The sequence below is a fragment of the Notamacropus eugenii genome, chromosome 4, assembly GCF_028372415.1.
Source record: "Notamacropus eugenii isolate mMacEug1 chromosome 4, mMacEug1.pri_v2, whole genome shotgun sequence".
Classification (NCBI taxonomy): Eukaryota; Metazoa; Chordata; class Mammalia; order Diprotodontia; family Macropodidae; genus Notamacropus; species Notamacropus eugenii.
This window is the reverse complement of record NC_092875.1, coordinates 11,992,879-12,020,757: the sequence shown is the minus strand read 5'-3', so window position 1 is coordinate 12,020,757 and position 27,879 is coordinate 11,992,879. Positions and strand designations below refer to the sequence as shown.

The 27,879-nt window shown below is 50.5% G+C and overlaps 1 protein-coding gene across 2 annotated transcripts; it reads right to left on the bottom strand.

The window, feature by feature from the left end:
* Positions 1-808: 808 nt before the first annotated feature.
* UFD1 (ubiquitin recognition factor in ER associated degradation 1) lies at positions 809-27,853 on the bottom strand. Of its 2 annotated transcripts, none has more exons than XM_072599805.1 (12): positions 27,699-27,853; positions 23,115-23,221; positions 22,688-22,720; positions 17,690-17,811; positions 9,714-9,844; positions 8,716-8,788; positions 7,172-7,240; positions 5,897-5,962; positions 5,630-5,677; positions 3,484-3,572; positions 2,780-2,861; positions 809-927 (listed from the first exon to the last, which is right to left on the bottom strand). In XM_072599805.1, the coding sequence occupies exons 1-12, from the start codon at positions 27,836-27,838 to the stop codon at positions 853-855; spliced, it is 1,035 nt and encodes a 344-aa protein (XP_072455906.1). In that variant the 5' UTR covers positions 27,839-27,853; the 3' UTR covers positions 809-852. The 2 variants fall into 2 exon arrangements, with proteins under 2 accessions (XP_072455906.1, XP_072455908.1); XM_072599807.1 differs by having other exon boundaries at positions 23,089-23,221; positions 27,699-27,836.
* Positions 27,854-27,879: the final 26 nt, after the last annotated feature.

Sequence of the window (27,879 nt, the reverse complement as noted above, 5' to 3'; positions counted from 1 at the left end):
TTGGGATACAAAATAAAATTTTTGAAAAAAGCAAAGAAAGCCAAGACCCAAGTCCAGATGAACTGGAGAATCTAGAATATGGCAGTCAGTCCTCTTGTCCAGCCAGCATGAATGAGGCCCAGAATGTTTAGTCAGGCCAGTCATAAAGCCACACTGACCATGCTGACGAGAACCCAGGGAAACCTCAGCAAACCTCAGCTCCCATGTTTGGTGTCCCAAGGCTTTACAAGCATTGGAGGCAGTTGCTACAGAACATATTTATTAAGGGAACACAATGACTTTCACTGTCAGCCTCGACAATGAAGGGGCCGCCAATTATTAGCTTCTTTCTGGGGGCTCTGTAGCTTGGACAAATCAAGAGAAAACACCAGGAAGAAACCCTTTCTAGGGTGACCACTGTGGTCCATGGCACAGAGTGGATCGAATGGCATTTCTAGGTGGGGGATAAGAGAGGACCAATGGACAGAAGGTCCCTGGCCCCTCTAGGTGTGGACCATGCTGTCCTTCTCCGACCACGTTAGTCAGAGATAAAGGACCCATGGCCCAGACCGAGCCAATGGAGGGCTCGGTCCCCCCAGCTGCTGGGGGCAGGTGCAGAGGGCTTGCCTGCTGCCTTGGTGACTTGGAGACAGTTCAGTTTGGCTGGTCCTTTCCCAGAAAGCACACTGCCACCAAGTCCTGAAGCTTCCTGGGCTAGGCAGGGGAGGTATTTCTTAAGAAACTCTAAAGGAAACGAACAGCAGGTCATGAAATATCCTCTGGTGAATATCTTCTGTCCCTGACAAATCTAGTAACTAAAGTCAAGAGATTGCAATAGATTATTTTATTTTCTAATTAGTCCAGGGCCCAAATTCATGGCTTTCTTCCCTTTTTGCGTAAAGACTGTCCTTCTCCTGAAAAGGCAATGAATCGGCCTCCAGCTTCCTCCTAAATGGGAAGAAAAAGGGTCAATGTTGGGGAAAATCCCCCAGCTTCCCCCCAAGAGCCTGAGGGGCCCCCCTCATATACCTCATCTAGCTCACCCGAGACCCCAGGGAACTCCCCATCCCCCATCAGCCCTGAGTTGGGGGATCTTCATGGGGGGGCCTGGAAGCAGGAGAAAGCTTGAGAGCTGGGGGTAAGCAGGGCCTGCAGCCCAGGCCAGGTGGGAGCCAGGAGATGGCATGTCTGGGGGAAAGTCTGTGTCCTGACTTTCCAAGGGTAACCAGACTGCAGCAGGCCTTAACCTTAGGCTAAAGGTTTCCTCCAGAAGAGAAGAGTGCCTGCTACGGAAGGTCTGAAGGAGATGACACACCAAGAAAGGGGCCATCGTCCCAACTACCACTCATCAGATACAAAGGATTCAAAAGCATTCTGGTTTTGTCTGTTAACATCCATGGGATGCTTCTGGATGAGGAGCATTAGCTTCTGCTCTGAGCATGCCAATGGCCTCCATGCCAGCCAAGCCTCACCTGCCTCTCTCCCAGGGCTACCAGATTGGCAGATCAGACCCAGGGACCCAAGATATCAGACTCAGGGGCCCAAGAAGTAAGTCCCAGGGACTTGGCAGATCAGACCCGGGGGCCCAAGACATCAGATGTGGGGAATATCCTGCTCATGCACGGACCAGCTGCAACGGATGGCCTCAGAAGGCCTTCCTCCTCTTGGAATTCTGGAACTGTGCAGCCAATGAGCTCTCTTCCCACTGGGCCACCCTGGCCTGGTGTCTGGGAGATCCCTTTGGGCCCCATGGCCCCATGGGCAGCAGAGGAGCAGTATGCCTGATGCTTCCCTCCCCAAACCTATTCCTAAGTCTAAGATGACGTCATCTATCGGGTAGCATGGATCCAAACCAGGCAGGTCAGTGTCTTCTGGTGACAATTCTGTCCATCACATAAAGGGACTGTTCTCATGTCATAATCCTAGCTTGGATTATTTCAAATGAAGCCTCTTAAGCCAAAGAGGAAGGAAAATGCACCCAAATGAAGAGGCAGAGATGCTCAGACGGTAGTGGTGAGCACTTTGAGGGCAGGCATCTGTCATAGCTAACTTTTCTGCCACCCCTAGTAGCAAACATAACATTCTAGATACAGTAAACCCCTCACACAGTTTAAAAATATTGTAGGCTATAGATTTAAAAGGGACTATTCATTCTGATCATTTAACCCACAATCTTAGCTAATTTTGTCCCCAAAAGGCAGAGCCTAGTCTTTCCTTCCCCAGAGGTCAGCCAGCACCATAGCACACGGTCCAGGTGCCTCTGGGTGCCCTGAATGATCCTTTGGCAAGGAACACCTCCTAGCTTATGGAAATGTCTGGATTGTCCTAGTCTAGACTGAAATGCTATGAATTTAGTCACTTTTTTTCCTCTTTAGTGTAGCTATATACAAAGTTCAATAGGGCTGGACTGCAAGAACCCTGTGGGTGGTAGAAGGTGATGTAGTCAGGCTTCAAGGTCTTGGGTTCTAGCCTCTGATCACGTCCTTATGCCCTGACGGTGATCACACCAGCAGAACCCAGCTCAGGCAGGCTCTACCCATCCTGGAAAGGCTTTGAGCAGAGCCCCAGCGACAGACAACAGTGTCAATGAGGACAGGCCCTGCTAAGGAGAGAGAGGCTCATCACTGCAGGGATGCCTGAGTAGCTACTGCACTGGGGGCAGGTCCCACACCCATCTCATCTCAGACCTCAAAAAGGCAAGACTAAGGGGTGCTTTGGCTTTATCTTACCCCTGCCCTGGATCAGACAACTGAGAAAAACTTGCACTCATAATGAATGTAACAAAACTGGGAAAACTCACCTCTTCAACTTTTTTGACCATTGGACGTGAATTTCGAATGAAAGTGATCTTACCAAGTTTAAAATCATAATTAGGAATACCTCTGAAGAAAGATGAAGGAGAAAGAAACATTAATTGAAGAAAAATAACCCAATAATCCTCCCTTGGAGCTCAAAGACTGAGCAGCCCCCACCCCCGAAGACAGACGGGCTCTTCTGATCTGTTGGTGGGTAAAGGGTCAAGCTTGCTCTTTGGGTGCATGGGCTCATCAGAACCTTGAACAGAGATGGGAGAGGTACAAGGAGTTCTCTGATTCCAGATCACATGTGGTAGGGAATTGCATCTAGGTAGTCTGACTCCCTGTGAAATGAATTATCCTAGATCTGTGGGCAAGCCAGTCTGGACAGGCTTGTCTCACCATATGCAGGATCCTGACACCTACTAGTAGTACCTTCTTGACTTGGTCACATCTTCTGAGCCTCCTACTTCACGGGGCTGTTGTAAGAGGATACCTGGGATGGGGCCCACACGTTACAAAAAGGCCCCCACTGTTCAGCTGGTGAAGCACCAGTTCAGAAAGTTACAAAGTCAGGACTGAAACTCAATTCCTGATTCCAAACCCAAGGATCTCTCAAAGACGCCCAGAAAAGGCTCGGAACTTCCTGAGTCTGCTGCAGGATGTGTACCTTGGGGTGTCAGGGAGGCAGGGCCACACACACACTCACCTTTTAATGTCTCCAGGCTTAATGGGTGAAGGACTGGGTTCTATGCCTTTCTTCTTCCCATCCAATCTGTTTCCAGAGCCAGAGAAGGCCTAGGAAAGCAAAGGGCTGTAAAATGCTCATTGCTTACACATTCTACATCAATGAGTACTTATTAAGTATGGACCTTAGGCCAGGGCCCAGGCTCAGTGTTGAGGACAAGGAAAGACCTCATAATGCATAGAAGGGGAGGAGGGCAAACCTTCCAGGCCTGGGAGACAGTGGGAGGAACAGCCTGGAGGCCTGCCTGGCCAGTCCAGAGGGGACAAAAGGAAGTCACCAAGGCCAGAATGGTAGACTGGAGCCAGTCTGGGTAAAGCTTAAATGCTAGGTATTTGTATCTGGTCCTAGAGGGGATGGGAGCCACAGAAGGTTACAGAGCAGTGCAAAAAAGAAGATAGCACTTGTATCAGGAACACCACTGGCACCACTGTGTGAAAGATGAGAGGGAGGAGCCTGGTGCCAGGATACCAGGTGAGGGAATGGGAGCAGGCCCTGGGCTGATGGCTTTGTGAGCAAAGAGAAGGGGACAGATGAGAGGGATGTGGCAAAGACAGAACCGATGAGACCCTGAAGCGGCCTGGTCATGGGAGGCTGCTGGAGCCTCCTCAGACAGAAACTCAGAAAGAGGCGGCAGACGATGAATGTAGCAGTTGGTGTCTTGTATGGTGGGGCAGGCAGATGTGGGCAGGAAAAATGCAGGAGGAATGTGGTCGCTGAGATGCTTTTGGGTGTCCAGCCTAGAATGCCCAGCAGGCAGCGGGTGACCCTCAGGACAGTGCTACGTCCTGCATGTTTCCCTGTGCATAGCCAGAGTTAAGCTACACCTTTCACACTGGATGGAGAGAATTGCCTAGTTAGAGCAGGTCTGGCTGTGGCTCAGGGACAGTAAGGCAGTGAGCAGATAGGGCCCTGGAATCCAGATCTACCTCTGTCCCTGGCCTCAATTTACTCATCTATAAAGTGAGTACCTCTTAGGACTGTGAGGATAATTAATATTTGTAAGTTCTTAACAAACCTTAGAGCTCTACTTTCTGTGACCTCGTTTGAAGTTTTCTTAGCAGACATACTTGAGGGGTGTGTCATTTCCTTTTTCCAGCTCATTTTACAGATGAGAAAACTGAGGCAAACTGGGTGAAGTGACTTGGCCAGGGTCATACAGTTAGTAAGTGTCTGAGGCTGGATTTGAACTCAGGTCTTGCAGCCTGCAGGCCTGTACTCTGCCCTGTGGCCCCACCCAGCTGCCCAAACAAACCTATGAACTATTTGTTTCTATTTTCGCTGGTGGGGCAGGGCCAAGACTAAAAGCAGTTGTGTGGTGAGTGGTGGGCAAGGCCCACATCTGGGGGAGGGGGAGTATCTTTCTGTCCCCTGCCTCATAGACAAAGCCAGAGAAAGCTGGTGGAACCTCAGGGCATGGGCCCTACACCAAGGAGAGAGGAGAAAGCAGAGCTGGCAGGGCACTTCCTGCCATGCCCGCCACCTGGCCCACGTCCTGGCATGGCACCTCCCACTCTCCCTGTCAGAGACCTTCCTGGGCGCTCACCAGCATGGTGTCCTGTTCATCTGGGCTCCATGGTCACACAGGGGCCCCTTGCCTGCCTCACTTTCTCAGCTTCTGCCAAGGCCCTCTCAGGTCACCCTTCCTCCACCGGCTCTCCCATCCTCTGGCTCTGGCACCAGCTGCTCCCTTGCTCTATGCCTGGCCAGCTGACTTGGTTCTCCCACTTTGGTCTGTGCCATGCCACATGAAGGAGCTGGGCTTGTTTCCACCCAAGTTTCCTGGTAATGTGCTGAACAAATGGCTTCACTTCCCACACCCACAGGAGATGGGGGTTGCATGGGTGCCAGGCTGATAACCTAAGGAACCCAGGACTCTGAGGCCAAGGTGAAAGGCAAAGTAGCCAGACCTGGGCCCGGGGAGCCCAGAAGGTCCACACCAGGTGGGCCAGGATGGAGTCTCCGACCTACAGGAACCTAGGGACACAAAATGGCAGGGCTGGGAGGGACTCAAGATGAACTTGTCAGGGGCAGGTCCATGACTTGGCCTGAGGTCTGCCCACCATATGCCCCAGTGTCTGCTTGTTCCATTGCTTTAAAAGGGACTTACCCTGAACCCAAGCTCTCCAACATAGCCACTGTGGTCAGCTTCCACATCCTGGGAGAGCAAAGGAAAACCGACAGCAATTCATTCTCTTATACCTATAGCCACCCCTATCCCAAGGTCCTCCCCGGGAAATGCCCTTAGCCTGGTCACACCAAGGTCAACTGCTTAGGAAGAGTCATCAGGAACTATCACATACCAGGGGTGACACCCAGGAGCCAAGAGCAGCCTTGCAAGAAGGCACCATGGAAGTGCAGCCTGGCCCCAACTCACCGCTGTCTCCTCATGCTGAGCCTGCCGCTCTGGCTCCTTGTAACCCAGGGGGGCATCAAAGTCGACCTGAGGATCCAAAGAGGAGAAAGATGGTCCTGAGGTGCAGGTCTGAGTCTTTAGAATGGGTCTTCCTGGCTCCCAAACTCTTCTAACTGCACCTGGTGCCCCACATCACAAACAACACTAGGACCTTCATAATGGTAGGCCTTCCAGGCCAACACCAAGAGAGACAGGTGAAAGGCAAAGGATGCAACCTTTTCTGCTCCTCTTTGCCAGCTAAATTCCTACCTGGTTTTTAAAGCTGCTGCCACCTGGACTATCAAGATTTCCTAGACACCCACCCTCGCCTTTTGGTCACTAACTCATGACAATGTCCGATTCTGTATATATGTGAGTTTTATACATGGCCCCATGGCCTTAAACTAGACTGGGCTCCACAAGGGCACAGGTGAAGTGATGGGAGGGAGAGAGCTGAGGAGGCCTGGGAGGAAGGGTGGGCAAGGAGCAGGTAGGCTGCCCAGTGTCAGTGCACTCCTTCGGGAGGGAGGATGGGCAGGAAGTGGCAAGGCCACCTGGGACCTGTGCACCCCCTTCTAGGAGGAAGGGTGCAATGATTTTCACATGCTCGAATTAACTGCTCAAGGAGAAGGGAATATGTGTGTTCAGTTTTGGGGGGAGCCCCTACTCTAGGCTAGAAGATTCTGCTGACCCTCTCTCATTAAACTTATCTAGAAAGGCCTTCCTCTTTCTCCAAAAGATAAAACTCCTTTGGCAAAGTGTAGGGGATTTTCACTGGGACCTGGCAGAGGCTCAGGATCATCTAGGGGCCATGCTGAGGGGCCCCCAGACTGGGATGTGTCTGAAGCAGAGCCCTGTTTGGGGCAGAACTGAACCTGAAGGACAAGCAAGACTAGCGCGCTCCACCTGGCTGACTGGCACAATCAGTCTAAGACCTGACATCCTGAAGGCCTGCCCTCCTGTGGCCCAATCATTGCAAGGCCAGTCTGAGGCCCTTGCCCCAAATGTCCCAGCAGGAAAAAAAGAGGCATCTGGGCTTGCTGGGTGACAGGATCTAATGGGAGCCTCACTGGTCTAGGATCCGGGGTCACACCGGACCTCTACGTCCTTCCCAGTGACTCCTGCTTTCTGAGATAAGGCCCAGAAATAGCTCATGGGACCTTTTAATGGACCCTCCTCTTGGTCGCTTCCCTCCCATGCCCCACAAGCCCTCCTACCAGACCATGGGGTAGCTCATCTCTGGGACGTGGCACTTACATTCATGTCACATTCTATGATAGATACGGCTTTATCTGGTTTTGTCTCCATCACACGAAGCTCATAGATCTGTGTAAGAGCAGAAACATCACAGACATGAGGGTCACAAAGCTGAAGGGCAGAGAATTCTGAGCTGGCACAGAACCCAGAGATCCCTGAGCCTGACCTTTCTATTTTATAAATGAAGATATAAATAAGACCCTCGGGGGGGGGGGGGTGGTGACCTTCCCAGGCTCTGCGGCTAGGACTGCAGTCTCTATTTTCCAAATCCAAATCCCACACATGATTAAAAACGGGCAAGGCCAGCCCAGGAGGCCCATGGGGGGCACACACCCACCAGCTATTCTGGCTCCAATTGGTGCTGTCACAGATGCTTCCTACTTTCTGGGGGCATTCCTTGATTTTAAGGGTGCTATGGGTGCCAGCCACACTGCTGCACTGTATGTGAAAACTCCCAGGAGAGCTGTGCCCAGAACACCCTCAGGCTCTCCTTCTGCATGTGGCTATGATGCTCCCCTGGGTGCAGGTGCCAATGCTACCCGGGTGCCAACTGGGGTCAACTGGGAACTCTGGGCCCTGGAATGTCAGGAGTTTGGGGCACATTTGGGGAGCTGTCTCTCTCTCTCTGACACTGGTGCCAACAGTGCTTTCTGCTTCTTCCAGTTATCCCAGTCTCTGGAGGCTGAGAGGGGACAGAGCTTTAGAGAACATGGACCTAGGGTCCACGAAGTGGGGTTTTTGGTTTTTTTTAAGTTTTTAAGATTTTTACTTATTTTTGTTACCTTTTAAGTTCCAAACTGTCTCTTTCCCTCCCTCCCAGTACTAGAGTTCACCCATCACACACACACACACATGCATGTATATACGTGTGTGTACATATGTATGTATGTACGCATACATGTAAAACCATACTCCATATCCTCCTATTTCTCAGTTCCTTCTCTGGAGGTGCACAGGTCTTTAGGTCTTTTGTAGCTGATCTGAGTGTTCGCATTCTCAGAACAGCTAAACTCTTCCCAGTTACTCTTGGAACAATATCGCTGTTCCTACACACATCATGGTTCTGCTCATTTCACTTTTTGTTATTTCATGCAAGTCTTTCCATGTTTTTTTTAAAGTCCTTCTTACAGCACAGCACTGTTTTATCACAATCAGTTTGGCCACTCCCCGACTGATGGGCATCCCTCCATTTCCACTGGACCACCACAAAGAGGGCTGCTCTGAGCAGTTTTGTACACACGAGTCCTCTTCCCCTTTCTCTGACCTCTTTGGAGCATGCATAGTATACTAATAACTCTTAGGCTGCAGAAGAGATGCATGTAGCTTTCTAAGAATGACCTTGAACACACCTGAGGTACACTCCCAGAGGTACTGAGCAGGTATGGTAATAAGCTGGGTACTGAAAGGCCACCCAGTGATGTACGGAGGGGGCTGCCCCTCCTGTGGTCAGTCATGTGAGACTGAGCTTGAAGCAAACAGCAGCCTCAGCATCCCCAACTGCAGTGCACCTGAGAGAACCTCCCCATGCCCACACCGAGACTCACCTTTTCATTGTAGTTGATTGCGATCACATCCCCAGTAGTCAGACAGGCAAAGTTTCTCAAAGCATTTTCCAATCTGTTGACAAACCGTGTCAAGGCAACAAGGCAAGAAGTAGAAACACCTGAAAGGGACTGGAAATCCATTTCCGGTCTAGCCAACCAAGCCTTTCCTACTGGAAAGTGCCGGGAACAGTCAGACTTGGAGATCACAGGAGAATCAACGTAGATCTTTCTTACTTTCTCACTCCAGGCATTAAAGCAATAAACTCAATATGAGTTACTCAGCAAAATTAAAATAGATGGTGATAGTTAAACAAACTCAAGTCTCTGTCCTGAAGGAATGAGCACTGTGAGCTCAAGCTCCCCAGGCCAGAGGGTCTCTCCATGGGGAGATCAGAGAGGAGAGAGGCCATGAAGGCAGACTGGAGAGTGGGGGAAGGTCCGGGGCATTCCAGGCATGGGAGAGGGCACAAGGAAAGGCTGGAGACAAGATTGGGAGGGTCTTCCAGTCTGGTGAAGCAGGGCTCGGCCGAAGCCTTGGCTTCAGTTTGTGTAGAGGTGCTGTCTGTCTTCCAGCTTAATGGAGCCACAATCAGGTTACAGACTCTTCCACAGCCCCATTAAGTCACCATTTGTAGAGCATCTATCAACCCGTTACCAGGCTTTCACTTACACTTAACTCTGTATTCTGAAACAGGCCCTTGGTGCAAGGCTCCCTGTGCTGAGGACAAATAATGCCCTTCTCTGGCTGAGTGCATGACTGTGTGCTCTCACGTGAAGCTCAGGGTGGCCAGCTGCAAACACTTTTCCCAGTGACTGGCCCTTTCCTGACTTCAGACAGGGTCTGAAGGTCATGGCTTTTACCCTGTTATAAGGGAAGGCTCAGTGGGTAGGCTGGAGTAAGGGGAGGTGATGGGAAACAAGTTAGCAATTCAACGGAGGGCCAAAACCAAAAACACAGGCACAGTACAGGTGCCCTGCCCCTGGCCCCCAAAGGATACACAGCCTTAGGGTTGGTGATGTCCAGGAAATCTGGACTCTGGGGCTGGAATTTGGAATAAGTTGCCACTTGCAGATTGACACTCTCCACTTGCACCAGGCCCCCCTCTTCCAAAAGCAGATTCTGCATCATCTACAGAAGGAAGCAGAAGCAGGAAAAGGTTGAAGTCCCTGCATCCACCACCACACCAGAACCATCTCTCCGGACTCATGCAGATCCACATCCCACCCACACTTCCAGGACTCTTCCAGTTGAGGCTGCAAGCACAGAGAGTTGACCCTAAAGTGTCCAAGGCCTGGATAAAAGTCCTGCCTCTGACCTTGCCACCTACTTGACCCTGGGCAAGGCATAACCTTCTCTCAGCCTAAAAAGTGCAGAAGGTACTCACCCTCCTTGGGAGAGGGAGTGCCTCCAAACAAGGAATTCAGAGGCCAGTCCCTAGCCCTATACCCCTGAAAGAAGGCAACAGAGAATCTGGAAAGAGCCCTGGACATGGAGTCAAAAGACTGAGTGTGTGTCTAATCCAGGCTCTGCTCCCTCCTCCCAGTGAGCCTGGACAAGTCCATCAACCAGAGCTGCTGAGCATTCTTTCTTCATCTACAAAAGGAGAGGCCTGGATTAGGGCAAGGTCATCCCCAAGGTCCCTTTCAGCTCTCAAGCCTAGGATTTTAAGAAGCCAGGGCAGATACAATACCTGTTTTACAGATAAGAAAACTGAGGCTTTGGGGAGGAGCCAAGATGGCAGAGTAACAGCATGCACTTTCTAGAGCACATGTGCCAAGCCCACCCAAATACCTGTAAAAAATGGCTCTAAACCAATTCTGGAGCTGCAGAAGCCACAGAACAACAGAGTGAAGCAGATCTCCAGGCCAAGGCAACCTGGAAGGTTGTTGGGAAGTGTCTATCGCGCCACACAGAGGGCAGGGTGCAGTCCAGCATGGACTGTGCTGGCACAGACGGGACCTGAGCAGACCTTGGGGGAACCAAATCTCTTGCACCTGTGGCAGTTTCCAGACTTCAGAACCCCAAAACGCTGAGGAAGGTCAGTGGAAAAAGCCTGTGGGACCAGTGTGGGAGAGTGGAGGGGTCCGGCCCCAGCCCCAGGGTGGCAGAGAGGCCAGGGGGTGGAGGAGCCCACGGCAGCCAGGGCAGCAGCAGGGGCAGTTCTAGGCCCACAGACTGTGGGGGAATAAAGCTGCTGACAGTACCCCCCCCCCCCCACCCCCGCACTGGAAGCAGAGCTCAAAAGTCAAGTAAATGGCTGGGGAAAAGAGCACAAACTGGAAAAAGAACCACACTACAGAATCTTACCTTGGTGACAAGGAAGACCAAAACATGCAAACAGAAGACAACAAAGTCAAAGCTCCTCCATCCAAAGCCTCCAAGAAAAATGTGAACTGGTCTCAGGCCAAGGAAGAACTCAAAAAGGATTTTGAAAATCAAGTAAGAGAAGTAGAGCAAAAACTGGGAAAAGAAATGAAAGTGATGCAAGAAAATCATGAAAAACAAGTCAACTGCTTGCTAAAGGAGACCCAAAAAACGCTGAAGAAAATAACACTGTAAAAAATAGCTAATGATGAAATGACAGAAGAGATCCAAAAAGCCAGTGAGGAGATGAACGCCCTAAAGAGCAGAACTGGCCAGATGGAAAAGGAGGTCCAAAAGCTCACTGAGGAAAATAATTCCTTAAAGATTAGAATGCAGCAGATGGAAGCTAATGACTATGAAAAGTCAAGAAATTATAAAACAAAACCAAAGGAATGAAAAAATGGAAGACAATGGAAATATCTCATTGGAAAAACAACTGACCTGGAAAATAGATCCAGGAGAGATGATTTAAAAATTATGGGACTGCCTGAAAGTCACGATCCAAAAAAGCCTAGATAAGAAAATTTCAAGAAATTATCAAGGAAAACTGCCCTGATGTTCTAGAACCAGAGGGTAAAATAAACATAGAAATAAGTACAAATATGTATACATATACAAATAAATGAAATAAAATGGAGAAAAAATCCACCGATTGTTTCCTGAAAGATCCCCAAAGGAAAACTAGGAGCACTGTGGCCAAATCCCAGAGCTCCCAGGTCAAGGAGAAAACACTGCAAGCAGCCAGAAAGAAGCAATTCAAGTATTGTGCAAATACAATCAGGATAACACAAGACCTAGCAGCCTCTACATTAAGGGATCAAAGGGCGTGGAATAGGATATTCCAGAAGTCAAAGGAACCAGGACTAAAACCAAGAATCACCTACCCAGCAAAACTGAGCATAATACTTCAGGGGAAAATGGTCACTCAATGAAATCGAGGACTTTCAAGCGTTCTTGATGAAAAGACCAGAGCTGAATAGGAAATCTGATTTTCAAACACAAGAATGAAGAGAAGCATGAAAAGGTAAACAGGAAAGAGAAATCATAAGGGACTTTCTAAAGTTGAACTGTTTACATTCCTACATGGAAAGATAATATTTATAACTCTTTTCTCAGTACTAGGGTAGTTGGAGGGATTATATACATAATGACAGAGGGCACAGGGTGAGTTGAATAGGAAGGGATGATATCTAAAAAATAAAATTAAGGGATGAGAGAGGAATATATTGGGAGAAGAAAGGGAGAAATGGAATGGGGCAAATTATCTCTCACAAAAGAGGCAAGAAAATGCTTTTTTCAATGGAGGGGAAAAGAGGGAGGTGAGAGGGAAAAAGTGAAGCTTACTCTCATCACATTTGGCTTAAGGAGGGAATAACATGCACACAATTTGCCATGAAAATCTACCTTACACTACAGGAAAGTAGAAGAGAAGGGGATACGTGGGGTGAGGGGGATGATAGAAAGGAGGGCAAATGGGAGGAGGTGGTAATTACAAGTAAACACTTTTAGGGAGAGACAAGGTCAAAAGAGAGAATAGACTAAATGGGGGGCAGGACAGGATGGAGGGAAATATAGTTAGTCTTTCACAATAAGACTTTTATGGAAGTCTTTTGCATAACTGCACATGTATAGCCTATATTGAATTGCTTGCCTTCTCCATGGGATGGGTGGGAAGGGAGAGAAGTTGGAACTCAAAGTTTTTAAAAACAAATGTTAAAATTTGTTTTTACACGCAATTGGGAAATAAGAAATACAGGTAATGGGGTACAGAAATCTATCTTGCCCTCCAAGAAAATAGAGGGAAAGGGGATAAGAGAAGGAAGGGGTGTGATAGAAGGGAGGGCAGATTGGGGGAAGGGGTAATCAGAATGCACACTTTCTTGGGGTGGGTGGAGGAGAGTGATGGGGAGAAAATTTAGAACTCAAAATCTTGAGGAAATGAATGTTGAAAACTAAAAATAAAAAAATTTTTAAAAAAAGAAACAAAAAAAAAACACACAACAACAAAAAAAAATTGAGGCTTTGTTAGGGAGGTTAAATTGACTTGTTTAAAGCCACCCCTGGATGATGAAAAAGGCTCTCCATCTCCAGAAAAAGAACTGATGGTGTCTAAGTGCAGAGGGAAGCAGAATTTTTTTACTTAATTATTCTTTCTTTTGGTATGCATTTTCTTTTGCAACTTGGCTAATATGGAAATGTTCCGTCTAACTGCACATGTAAAGAAAGGAGGAGGGGAGGCAAAAAGACAATATAGAAGTCAAACTTTTAAAAAATGTAAAAAGTTTTGTTTACATGTAATTGAGGGAAAAAAAGTTAAATGTAAAACAAAAATCACCCTTGGTAAATGGTGGAGCTAGAAGTCATTCAGATCTCCTGGCTCCAAGTCTGGCATTCTTTCTCTTTAAATGACTGTGATCTCTGGTCCTACTCCACATTCTAAGGACCCAGAAGATGCTGGGATCCGTAGCCCTGACACAAGAATGCCACAGTGTCAGCATTTGGGATTAACCCAAAGATCAGGGGGAGACTTTGCTTCCCCTCAAGTCCTGGCTAGAATCCCATGCCTCCTGTCTGCATAGACATCAACACTCTGCAACTGTATGAGAAGGGGCCCCAGGGCAAGAGCATATGGGAAGGGGCCCCCTGGGTCAGGCTGTGGAGGACATGGCACCAAGGGACAGCTGTGGTCACTGTGGCCCTGGAGCTGAGCTTGGTAGGTATGGGAGCTGTCTTGACAGAATGAGCTGAGATGGGGAGGTCAGCAGAAGTAGGAGGAAGGCTGAGGACAAAGGAGCCCAGCAGGCTTGGATCCTACCTTGACCTGTCCTCTGAGCGAATTGGCCGCTTCCTGATTCCCACCCAAGGGAGGGGCCCTCACCAACAGGGACTGGACACAAAACACTCCTGGCAGAAAATGAGATGGGGGGGAGACAACCAATCAGAAGGCACCAGCATTTCAAAGCTGTGATTAATGTCTGTGTAAAGGAGGCAGATAAAACGTGTTCTGGAGCATTCCATCTGAGGAGTCTGGCTGGGAACGGGGACCAGGCTCAGGGTCAGTAGCCTGGGTCAGAGGGCTCCTTTCCAGTCCCGAGGTCACAGAAGACATTGTTCCAGTTTTGTCTTTATGTTTCCAGGTCAATCAATAAATCTTTAATAAGCTCCTGTCATGTGCCAGGTGCTGTGGTAAGTGCTGGGGATACAAAGTAAGGCACAACAGTCCCTGTTCTCAAAGAGCTGCCCATTCTCTGAGGGACATAACATGTGCTTGAATATAGAACACAGAAGCCGAGGAGGTGGCACCTGGGCTGGAGGTCAGACAAGGATTCTGGGCTGGGAAGAGGAGGAGAACAAACACTGTAGACACAGGGATCAGCCTGTGCAAATGCAGGTAGAAAGGGATGTGCCATATCCAGGGGTGCTGAAGGGGTATGGGGACAGGCAGCTGAAGGAAATAAGGATGGAGAAGCACTTGGGAGCCTGTAGGGAGAGGGCCTGCAGTCCAAGTGAGGCACCAGTGTTTTATCCTGGAGGTATGGTGAGCCACAGAGAGTTATAAGCAGGAGAGGATCACCGTCAGCTGCCTGCCTTGAAGTGGACACAAGGAGAAGGGAGATGGGGGCCAGGACACAGCTCGGGGAATACCCACTGTAAGGGAACCATCTAATGGATGAGGAGATAAAGCAGTCAGCCAGAGAGAGAGAGAACAAAAACATGGGAGGGCACTAGCCAGAAGTGAGGTGGCACCAGCATAAAAAAATGATAACATCTTGTTTTGTTCTCACAAGAGCCCCGTGGTTCAGGTGCTGCTATTATCCCCGTTTTATAGATGAAGGAACTGAGGCAGAGCAGTCCAAAGACTTGCCCAGGATCATACAGCTAGTGTCTATGGCAGGATTTGACTTCAGGTCCACCACTGTTCATTTAATCACCAGACTGCCTATTGAAAGCCAGAAAGAGGTAACAGGAGAAGGCCCCAAAGGGAGCAGAGTGCTGGGAGGGAGAAACAGAGGCAGTGAATGGAGTGCAATCTTCCTGGAAGACCTACTGCCTGAGAGAAAGGGCTAGGCCAGCAGACAGGGAGGAGAAGCCAGGGTGAGGAAGGATCCCAGGCCCAGGTGCTGGCCTCTACCTTTGCCTTAGAGATGGGGGTCAAGGAGCAATGACCGGTGAAGGCTGAGAGCTTGGACAGGCAGGGAGTCGGAGCCCTGGAATGGAGGAGACCAAACCCCGAACCCAGAGGGATGGCTGCTGGAAGACCTTCCTGCTGCCCGCTAGAAAGCAGGGTGGGCTGTGGACCAACATCCTGGTCACAAAAATGCTGGCTCCCGCTGCTCGCTTGTATCTCCAGCCTTAGCACCCGCCTGGCTGCCCTGAGCATTTCCTTAATGCCTGAAGGATTCCAACATTTCCAACGCCCTTCCCTTAGCATGGGCTAAGAGCAGAGACTCGGGAGTCAGAAGACTTGGGCTCAAGTCCTGGTTCTAACCCTTCCTAGTTGTGTGACCTTACATGTTGATTGCCTGTAAACTGTAGTTTCCCCATCAGCCACTTGTTAGACATGGCCAAAGGTTTTCTGGCACTGGAGATGGAGAGCAGTAAGCTCAGGGAATGCAGGCTCTGGGGCCGGTAGTGACAAGGCAACCCCAATGCCTGCCCAGTTTCAGCTGGACGTCCTGCCAACCTGACAGGAAGTGTGCATTGTGAACTCAGAAGGGAAACAAGGGCAGGCTCTGTGCCAGAGGTGGCCCAGGAGTTTTTAGGCCCATTTCAGAGATGGAGAAACCAGCTTAAGAGAAGTCACTTGGGTTTGGAACCTGAGTCTCTGCAGCCACATGGTCTGGCACCATCTTCATTCTGAATATGGCTCATGGGCCAAGAGGTGGCTGGAGGATACGAGCCAGAGGATCTAAGTTCAGGGGTTTCCTTGAGCAAATACAACTTTACTCTGAGACAAGCTGAGTAGATCTCAAAGGTTACTTGGACCAACTCTTCACTTGAGAGAAAAGGAAACTGAGGTTCAGTGAGGTGAAATATGTGGTTTTGTGGCACATTTAGGATTAAAATTTGTTCAGTCAGGTAATAAGCATGAGGCCCTTGGAGCTCCTGGTCTTAGAGGGAGGACACAGATGGATCAGCTGAAGAGGAGCAGTACAGGGAGCCATGAGCATTGAGTGCCACCAGGAAAGGCAACATGAAGAAGGTGCAGTTTGGGCTGGGGCCTGAGATGAGGAGGGAGAGCAGGGGGTAGAGCCAGGATAAATGCCTGGAGGCTGGCCTCAGGACAAGCATTCTCCTTTTAAATAACACGGTTCCTAGCTGAGGCACTTTACCTCTGCCAGCCTCAGTTTCCTCATCTGTAAAATGAGGACAACAATACCACCAACATCCCAGGGTTGTTGTGAGGATCACATGAGGTTAGATGTGCAGAGCACTTAGCTGGGCCAGGCACCTGGGAGGCGCTGTATAAACGCCCACTGTTCCTTTTATTATTACCTAACCTGTATTTTCAGCCAGCTTTCTGGAGATGCTGCAGGGAGATGGGCCAAGAATTGACAAGGGGCTCAAAATATGGTATCAGCAGACCAACAATAACTTACTACAAAGCCTCAAGGGCAGGTGTGATCTCATCAGTAGAGATGCTCCCCCTGCTGGTACAAAATGCCATCCTGCAGTCTATTCGGATGACCTTGGCATGCGCTACAGCGTCTCCCCATGAGCAAGGCTGGTCCAAGGCTCAGGGTTGGGAGGGGTCCTGTGGGACTAGTGTTCAATCAACCTCGGCCTGAAGATTTCCAGTGAGGGGTGGCCCCCCTCTCCCCTGAGGAGGTGCCCAGGTTAAGGGGCAGATTTGGATAATAAGAATGAGCTTCTCTTGGCATCAAGCCTGCACTGGCCTGTCTGCACTGCTCTCAGTTCTGTTCTTAGAGGCCAAGCAGCAGGAAGCTCACCCAGGACAGACCTTCAAACACTCAGAGACATCCATTTGCCACATATCACCTTCCTGCTCCCTAGCCCTCTGATGGCCCACCCAAGGCCCCAGATCCCCTGGGCTGCCTGCCTGTGACTGTTCTCCAGAGGGGCCAAGCCAGTCCCAGGGAGCTCCTCATGGATCTGAACATGCTCCCATAATTGATGATTCATGCTGAGCTGCAGCTCAGAACTACCCTGCCCTCTTGGTCTCCCCAGTGACTTCTAGGCCAGTGACTTCCCCTCACATTAGTGAAGTAGATTCAGCCTCACAAGATCTCTTCAGATTTGACTGGAACTCCCTCTGGCCCAGGAATTCTTTTCACTGGTAGCTCCTCCAAGGTGAGTCCTGCTTCTGAGATTGAACTAGATCTTTAAGAATTTTGGCTGTTCCCTCTTAGCTCTGGGCTACCTGCAAATGGGGAAGGATTTCACCCTCAGCTTTGTCCAAGTCCTTAGTTGATCAATAGGCCATCCATCCATGGCTGGGCCCACAGGGCCACCAGCCCACAACAGACTGTGCCTTTGAGAAACCCCAGGGCCATCTGCTACAGACACTATCTGCTGACTCTGTGGACCCAGTGCATCGTGGGTCACTTTGGGCAGGTCAGGGAATGACTTTAGCCTTGAATTACTCACCCAGTGGGGAAGATAGCAAATACCCTCATCTGCCACAAACTCCAACACGCCACAGTGGGTCATCCTGTCAGAGTTTTTATTGGTCAGTTTGAACAACATGGGATAGGTGATATTAAGTCGACCTAGAAGAAAAGAAGGTTGTGTAAGACACAAAGCTTGTGGGTGCCAGAGGGGCTGGTGTCTGTTAGAGAGAAGAACCAAGTTCATCATAATATTCTCCCATGGGAAATGTGCTTGGTCATTCCCCTCCCCTCCATATATCAGGAGACAGAAAGGAAACAGGCCCCTCCTGGAAAGACTTATACGATCTGATGTTGAGGGAAAGGAGCAGAACCAGGAGAACTTTATACACAGCATCAACCACAGTGTGCGAGGATTTTTTCAGGTAGACTTAGAACTCCATTGCAATGCAAAATTCCCAATGGTCTTCTAAGGCAAAATGCCTTCCACATCCAGAGAAAGAACTATGGAATTCAATCGCAGAAGGTAGCAGATCATTTTCTTTTGTATTACGTTTTGGTTTGTTATATGGTTTCTCCCATTCATTTTAATTCTTCTGTGCAACATGACTATGGTGAAAATGTACTTAATAGGAATATATGTGTAGAACCTATATAAAACTGTATGCTGTTTTGGGGAGGGAAGGGGGAGGTAGGGGGGAAGGAGGGAAAAAAAATCTAAGGTATATGGTAGTGATTGTGGAACATTGAAAATAAATAAAAGAAAAATAAAGTGACAAAATAAAAAAAAACAGAAATAGACGCCTCCTATGACAGGTCACTTCACCCTCACACCGGCCACCACACTTCCCATCCCCAGGTGCGAGCCAGGCCCAAGTGCCCAAGGCCTGGCCAGAAGTGGATCACTCTAGAGCTCTGGGCAGCCTCAGAGGAGTGGCTGCAGGGACTTCAGCCTCCAGCTCAGGCCTGCCTCTTCCCCAGGCTACTTGCCAAGGTTTAAAGCAATGGGATGGCCACACACTGCCACTCTTGGTTTACTAGTCATCTAGGGCGATGTGTTTGTGTTCTGTGCAGGACTGGGGAAGGGATGGAGAAGTGCTCTGGGGGAGAAACTGGTAAAGAAGCAAGTCACTGGAGGATCAGGAGTCAGAGGGCCTGGGTTCAGATTTGCTTCTACTACTTACTACTTTCAAATGAGTCATTACCCTCTCTGGTTTGAGGGTTCCTCATTTGTAAAATGTGGGGTTAGGACCTGGTGATCTTCCAGATCAAATGCAGCAGGAATTACCATGACAGTATCTTGGCCCCTAGCTTCTCAAAGCACCTTTGCATCCATCAGCGACCTCCGCTATCCCTCTAGAACCGGACAATGGGCACACTGGGGGTCATTCTCTGCCAGGGACACTAAAGCAAAGACCAGTCTCCCAGTCTGTGCAGAGACCCTGAGCCTGAGACCACATCTCCGAACATCCAGGCCATGTGCTGGGGAGGCCCATGACTGCTACCCTTGGTGGCAGCCTGGAGATCTGGCTTCCAAGGCTGTTGTGGACAGGAGGGAATGAACTACTGCTCTGGGCCTGCTTCCTTGCTCTGTATGATGGGGACAATCCCACAGGCACCAGGCTGCTCCAGGAGGGGCTGGGATGATCAGGGCATGTGACCTTGTTCCACCTGGGTCCTATCTACTCAATAGGGGTGATGCCTCTGGTGTTCTTGAGGTGGAGCTGGAGCTCCAGCACAGGCTGACGAAGCCCAAGTGACTCCCAGAAGAGGCCAGTGGTGAGACTGAGCCTGTTGGGAGACCTGGATCGTTGGTGTGGAGTGGCCCATTGCCAGAGGCCCAGGCAGCCAGGAGCTGCCACAGCCCTTCTCTACTCTCACAGACCATCTACTGTGGCTGCTCCAAGGATTGCCAAGTTCTACTTCCTGGGAGGGTTGTGTACAAAGCCAGTTGGTAGCTCCCTGCCCTCTGGCCATCTCTTTCACAGCTTTGCCCATCTTAGTTTTCTTCACCAGCTGTCACAGCTGCCCTCACCAGACCAGAACCAGGATCCCCTGATCCAATGAGCACACCACTATTCCTGGATGGGGGGGGGGGGCGGGGCGCAATCTGCTGTCCTGGGGCCCACACTTAGAATGCCCCTTCCCCAGCCACCACTTCTCTGTCTAGATACAGCCTTGGCTGTGAGCAGAGGTATTTCCAGGGTTAGGCCACACTAAGGGCTTAATGCTTGTTTACTCACTTATTAATGGCTTGAGGCCAAGATTCCACTGGAATCAGTTCTGTAACTCTGGTGTAGACAGTCCATCAGTGGGGTCCCTGGTTCACCGAGGGCAGCACGTACCAGGAGCATTTTTTTGCTGCTTCTCTAATTATACCAAACCTTTCATCCAGTTTGTTTTGCAATTACCTGTATGCCTCCTAAGGTGGAGTTTAGCACAGCCCTGCTACACAGGATTCCTTGCTCTCTTTCAGTGTCCAAAAGAAGCACCCAAAAAATCACTGCGTTGGGGGAAGGAGAAGACAGAGCTCTGGCGCTGCTGAGGTGGCGTGCCCTCTCCTGCCTCCCAAACAAGTGGCCTCCCCTCCCCATGTCTTCGTTCAGCTCCAGTACTCGGACCCCTTCACTGATCTCTCCCTTCTCTGAACTCATGAAGCATGGGTGCCACAACTCAGTGCTGGCTACTCTTCTGTTTCAGGACTGTCTGTTGTTTCCCTATGAGACGGAGGTCAAAGAATGGCTGTGAAAGTCTGAGATTCCTTGGGGCCTTGAGATGAGAAAGGGCAAGGTCGAAGGGTCAGCACCGGGCTCCCACATCTTCCTGGGGCAAGGAGAGAAGGGGGTGTTCCCCTAAGACTCCACAGGGGGCTGAAGCTTTCTTTTGAACAAGCTGAATTGACAGAGGCAGTCCTGACCCTGCCTGAATCCTGCTCCCCAGCCTGCAAAGGCCTCTCCCAGGCGGAATCTGGCTCCACAGCTAGATTGCTGCTTCTTATTCCAACCTCAGATTGGGGCCTTACACAGAAACCCTGATGCTGACCCAGCCTGGACTTATAACTAGAAAGGATCTTGGCAATAATTAGTCCTATGACCTGATTTTCAAGAAGGGGAAGGCTCAGTGAGGTTAAGTATGCACAGGCAGAAACAGCAGAGGCTGGTTTTGAACACAGGTTCTCTCGACTCCAAATCCCCTGGACATGCTACAAGTCACGTCTCAGCCCCGTCGACAAGGTAGGATAGGGACGATCCCGGGGTATACTTCAGTTACACAGATGAAGCTGGCTCCTGGCCTAGGGTTGGGCACTGGCACATGGCATGTGCCCCAAGCCTTCCTCATCTTGGGAGGTAGCAGCAGCACGTCAGGACACAGACTCTGTCACTCCTGGTCTAGTCCTCTGAACCTTGCACTTCTCATCAGCAGAATGGGAACAACAATGGCCAGTCTGTGTCCAGCCTGGGGCTATGGTGATCAGCAATGGGTAACGTGTTGGAGAGTGTCCTGGAGATGCCAGCTACCATCTCCATGATTACTGCTGTCTATCTTTCTTACTTGCAGCCACCTTACAGGAAGATTTGTGTAGCCCATGGGGGTTATTGCACATGAGCTGTAAAGGCCACAAAGAGAATACCCAGGCACTTACATACAATATAGTTGTGGAGATGATGCATCCTGAGAAAGGGCTCCCAACAACATGGCCCAGGACCAAGTGTAAGGGAAGGAGCAGCCCCTTGGTAGCCACCTGAGAAGTGGGAAGATACCCCAGGGCTGCTCCTGAGGGATCTTGAGACTGTCCTTTCCTTTGAATTTGTTTTCTTTAGGAAGGATGATGAGCCTGAAGACCCTTCTACCCTCGACCTTCTGTCTGCTTTCAAGAGGCCCAATGGCTAAAATGCACAGACATTCAGGCTACTTGAGGAAACCAGTCTTCCTTCTGGGGTTCCAGATCCAGGAGCCTTGTGTCAGTTCCAAGTTCTAAGCTCTTCTTGGGCACTGTGGCAGCTCAGCTGGGAGGGGGCACTTTTAGCCCCTTTGGATTCTCCTGCTAGCAGGAAAACTCAAGCTGGGACCACTTATTTACAGCTGCCTTGTCTGCCTAAGCATCCTAGTAAGAGGCAGTGTGGTTCAGTGGAGAGTGTGAGCTGGGAAGTCACAAGAACTGGGTCTGAACTGTTGTGAGGAATGAATATTCATCTACTACTAAGTAAGTAACCATTACATTAGGACCAAGGTTTTCCCCCTTTTCTACTCCCTCCTCCAGAAACCAGTCAGCGTGGGAAATCCCTCTTAAAGAGTTCCACAGGCCAAGATCTAACAAGGCAGTAAAAGAAATTCTAAGTTTGGGCTGACGGGTGTATTCCTGCTCAATTGCTTACTCAGACAGGTCTGGTTCAGGGTAAGTGACATGGAAATGGGAAGTCTCTGTGACCCTAAGTCATGTACCCCAAGACCCTCACTGTCATATAGCCCACCTCCCATTGCGTCATCCAGTCAGAGCTGATGCCACCCCTCAGGAACACCTACTCTTTGTGGCTATGTGAACCCACTGCCATAATTGTCTTTGGTCTAAGTGATGGCTAAATGACTATCCTTTTATTAATAATGTGCTAACCTTATTAATAATATGACTAAATTACCCAGAAACTATGTCAGTCGGAATTTTTAACTGCCATACTGTCTGAAACCCCCTGTAATCTGTGCGATAACTCATGTAACACCATCTCCTTGAGCCTCAGTTTTGATGTGGACAGAATGGGCATGATCCCCATTCTACCACCCCAAAGCACTGATAAGAGCTCAAACACTATACAAAGGGAGCTGCTCAGATGACTAGGAAGGGCAAGGTCCGCTCATCTGACCCTCTCATTTACAGGTGGGGGCGGAGAAGGGGAGAGGAGTTGTGACCTGCACAGATGACACGAAGCCCAGAGCTGGGATGAGCTCTGACCTCAAAGGTAAGACTCCAACAATGCATCAGGACATTGCAGGACAGGCGATGTTTATTAACAAATTACCAGATAATTTAGAAAATACTTACTAAGTTGATCCAGGGCCGAGGGTGGCATAATTACTGCAGAGAGAACATGAGAAAGATTTTTTTAAAAGGACGACATAAAAACAAAGGGACTTTCTATTTGTTACACTAAACTTTCTTTACAAAACAATTTGTGATGGCAGACAATTCATGCCTCAAGGATTTTTACTGTATTCAGTCTGCTCTGGGAGGTGCTCAGTCTATGGGTCAGTTGGAGAGGTTCAAGCCTCTGCTCTGGTCAGAAAGTGATGACTGCATTTTTCGTAAACTGGGATAAGCAGCCCTTTTCATTATAACTAATGATCCAGGTACCCAGATGGACAATAAGTATTTTTGGAGGTTACTGAAAATACTGATTTATGGGCCAGAAAAAGTTATTAGTCAAAATAAAAACAAGCACATACTCTTCCCTCCTTTCTCCACATCTGACCTGTCATTAGGTCCTGCAAGCATGGACACGGAGAAGCACCGATACTGGGTGGAGAAGCGGTTCTGGAAAACGCGGGGGATGGGGTGATCAAACATATTGAAAGAGAACTGGAGAAAAAAAGAGAGACACAGGCATGTAAGACACACTTAATAGACATTCCAGGTCAATACTCTGCTTAATGAAGGTTGGTTGGATTCACAACAATAGCTGAAAAATCAAAAAGGGGCAAACAGTTGTGAAAAGTGGATGAACTCCATGACTCAGGGTTGGCATGACTGAGTTAAATGTATTTTCTGGGTGATTCCAGAAGCCCTGTGTGTTCCACCCCACATTACTGGCACGCACTTGTCCTGGTCTGGCTAGAGCAGCTGATCCATGACCAGGGCGTGGCATCCAAACCCATCAGGGGCCCATGCAGCCGTGTGTGTGTGTGTGTGTGTGTGTGTGTGTGTGTGTGTGTGTGTGTGTGTGTGTGTGTGACCCGTGTTTCTTTTTAGGGGGCATTCCTACCAACCTGTATTCTTTAAAGTCAAGTGCAGAAGGCCTCAGGGGAAGGGAAAGACCTTGGAGAGAGACTCATCAGTGTCTACTTCAGGGAGCCTCTTGCCATGAAAAGGAGACCACACCTGGCCTACTGACTTCCCAGAGTCAGTGTGACGCCCAATGAGATCACTGTGTGCATGGCACGTGCTTAATGACAAGGGAAGGGTGCAGGCTAGCCAGAGCTGTTTCCATTTGTAGCTGACCGCCCCCATAATGCTTAAGTGACTGCCCAGAAGATGAATCAAGGCTGTATTACTTTAACCTTTAATGAATGTTTCTACCACCAGATATCACCTGGCCTGTGGGCACCCAGTCTCGGCCAGGCTGCCCCAACACGCAGTCACTGGGGACTTCCTGCCCACATCCATGCCCTCTCTCCCTCAATCCTCCTGCCCCACTGTTGGCAGCCCACCACCTATGCTTAATTTCCTCCTCATTGTGCTTAACCCAGCTCTACGCACACAGTAAGAGTCTACTAAACGTCTGCTGATTGACTGGCTTAGGACTTGAAGAATTGCCCAAAGAAAAAGCAGAAGCTGCAGAAAGAGGACCACTTTTCCTTGGGACAGATGCTGTAAAACTGGCAAATCGCCATGCTGATCACAGAAAGCCCAGATGGGAGTTAGATTCATCCAGGCCAGGGGTCCACAGACAGACTGGGGGAGGGAGTGTCTGTGAACTTGGATGGGGGAAAACCTGCCTCTTCATTCTTCCCAATGTCCAGCTCAAATGCAGAATTTCTCCCATTACTCTGAAAAGGGTCCAAAGGCCTCACTCGATGGCCAGAGGAGTCCTTGCCACAAAACCCAGCTGAGAAGCCCTGAGCTAGTGCAAGTTTCCTGAGAAGGAAACAGGAGCCCAGAGGCTCAGGATCATGTCCGAGGTCACCTGGCCAGCATGCATCATGACTGACCCTCGGCCTCTTCTTCCTTGATGAGAGATGTCTACCAGCTGAAGAGCCAATTCCCACACTCTCCCTTGGGCTCTCCCCTGGACTGTCCAACTCATTCCAAATAATTCACCAGCTCAGTCCCACTCTGGGCTTCGCACCTTCTTCACCAGCTGACCTTTTCTGAAGGAGGCATGCGGGCAAGACAGTTAGGATAAGCACTCCCTATCTTGTGATGCAGAAGAAATTCAAGAGACAGAGGTTCTGGGTAATTAATGACACTAGCATATAATTAATGCAAGGGGTCAGCAGGGCTGTTAAAGGCCAAAGACCCCTCATGGAACCCACTCAACACTTACATGTCCTTAGAAGAGGATAGCGATCCACTCTGATGGGTTAACACGCAATGACACAAGCTTTCATAAAGTCACCCCCAGACTTGTGCAATCCAGACAAAGGGCCTCCGCCCCCAACCTGCCCAAGGGGGCCAGAAGTCAGCTTTAAAGTCTTGAAAGGTTTCTAGCTGGCTGGGCTGACAGCCTGACCTAGATAAGGTAGTCGGGGGGCAGTCAATTTTGGGGAAAGGTCAGGAATCTTCCCAGCAATTATTATTTAGTAACCATTTCTCTCAGTCTCTGGGAGAACGCTACACACTGGGGCCAAGGAGTTGGGCCCAGAGGGACCTCCCATCAACATTTTACTTCACTACTGCGCAAGGATAACACATCACATTCAAAGCTCAAAACCACCTGAAGCAAGGGGTCTATTACCACTTTCATCTTACTGATGGAGAAACCAAGGCTCAGGAAGTTAGATGGCTTGTGAAGGCTACAAAATAAGTCCTGGAACCCAATGACTGCGGGCCTTCACTGCGCTCAAAACTAATTCTTGTTCCATCACCAGAGAAGTCACTGGGAGTCTGGGAGCCGGATGATTGGGCAGTGGAGAGCAAGCTGCCCGCTTCCAGCCCTACCTTGGGCTATGGGACTCAGGACAAGTCACCAGTGGAAGAGGCACTGCCTAGCACAGGTTGGGGCACTTCCCCTTTTTCAAAGAGCCCTGGGCCAGGTTCCATCCCTCTTGTCTGTCCCTGAGCACTGGCCACCTCAAGTATGATGGCCTTCACGTCAAAGCTGCAGCCATCCCCCACTCCTGGGCTGGCCAGTCCCTCTCCCTCACCAGTCTCCACCCCTGGGCCTCAGTTCTCTCTCCTCTGGCAGCGCTGTCCTGCTATGAGCTCCTGACTTTTCACTGTAGTGTTTTCTACCTGTGTGACCCCCACCAAGTTCCTTCCTTTTCCTTGGTGTCCCTGGGTGGATGCAGAGGTTTTCAGGGTCCCTCCCAGCCTGGAATCCTTGACCCTTTGGCTCCACATTTCAGCTCTCCACTCCTCCAGCTGCAGAGGTCAGCCGGCCCAGCATGCTTGGTTTGCTTCCAAACCAGTGCCTGCACCCAACTACCTCCACTGAACACTTCAGGTTCCAGTGGTTTCCTATGCTTGGAATGCCTTCTCTTCTCAGTCTTACATTCCAACCTAACCTTTACGGGCAGCTGGGTGGCCCAGTGGGTAGAACACGAAGACCTGAGTTCAAATCCTGCCTCAGACACTTCCTAGCTGTGGGACCCTGAGCAAGTCATTTCAACCAAACCACTGCAGTATCTGTCAAGAAAACCCCAAATGAGATCGCAAAGAGGCAGACCCAGACTGCAGCAACTGAACAATGACAAATCCTTTACACCCAAGCCAAGGGTCAGCTCTTCAAAGAAGCAGGAAAAAACTTGATCTCTCTTATATTGTAGTCCATAGCTACTTATAACATAAGCTCCCTGAAGCAGGGATGTCTTTTGCCTTTGTGTGTCACAGGCCCTGGCACACACCGGAGGTGCCTAGCACATACTTATGGACAGCCACATGCAGGTAACTCTAACTTCGGATGAGTCTTAGTGCCCCCACTAGTCTGCAAACTTCACCAAGGCCAAGTCCATCTCACCTACGACTCCCACGTCCCCAAGTGCCACAGCACTGGGCTCTGGACACAACCAAGGCTACTGACCGCTGTGCAGACCTACACCAATACAGCTGGGCAGAAGGACGGCTCCTCCCGGGTATGAAGTGGCGTTAAGGGAGGAGCAAGGAGTCAGTGGAAAAGTGGTTTTGGATACCGTGAGTCCTCCAGGAACAGTCTGATCATGCGCTCAGCCCTAAGAAGAGGGGCAGCTCCCATTAAGATGGGTCAACAACCCCTTCCTCTTGGCAAGAGTGCACAGAGGGATCACCAGAGCCTGGTGAGGAGGGGCTGCTTCCTCTCGGTGCCTGGCATACAGCAGGTGTCTAATAAATGCCTGTTCACAACTATTCTATTTTACAGAGGTTTAGGGAAGCAGAGAGATGCGTGCCCGCCCATACAGCTGGCAAAGCGGCAGAGACAAGACAAGAGCCCAGGAGGGTGAGCCCAGAGGGGTGAGCCCAGGCGGGTGCCCCCATGCCCTCTTCACAGCCTCACCACGAGCTCCAAATAAAGCTCCAGGTTCCCCTACAAGCAGGGAGAAGGGGCAGGCGGGGTGGTGCCAGCCCTCCCCTGGGCATCCCCGGCCTCCACGGGCCATGGCTGTGTGCCATGAGGGGGTTCTGAGAAGGGCCGCCAGTGAGTCTGTAAGCTGGGAAGGAGCCACGAGGGCCCGGGTCGGGTCCCCGGCTTTACAGAAGAGGAAACTGAGGCCAGCCCGAGGGGGTCACGGTCCTCCGCACTGACGTGACCCAGCGACAAGAGGGGGGAGGGGAGGCGCCCCACAATTCCGAGCGGCCCCCATTTTACAGAGAAGTAAACCGAGGCAGGCGGGGGAAGGGACTTGTCCAGGGTCACGCGGCTCGGACAGCCCGCCCTCCGGGGCCCCCCTTCCCCCGCCGCAGCGGCTTCGGGGGGGCAAAGGAGTGATCTAAAAACGGGGGAAACTGAGGCGGGGGAGGGGGAGCAAAGGGGCCGCCGCCTCTTTGGGGGCGGGGCGCGCGGCCGCCTCCCGAGGTCTGGAAGGCCGAGCTCAGGCCGGGCCGGCCCAGCCCCCGGTCACACCGGCCCAGCCCGGTGACTCGGGCCCCGGGAGAGCTGCGGGCTCGGGAGCCGGGGAGCAGGCCCGGGCGGCGGGGCGCTTACCATCGCTGGAGACGGTTCGGGCGCCTACGGCTCCAGAGGAGAAAACCCCTGTAGAGTGAGCGAGAGGAGCGAGCGAGCGGCCTGCCGGAAGAGCCTCGGCCAGAGCCGCGCCTGCGCAGCGCCCGCCGGAAGGGGCTCATGGGTGCCGGGTGGGGGGAGTGGAAGGGGGACTCCGCAATGA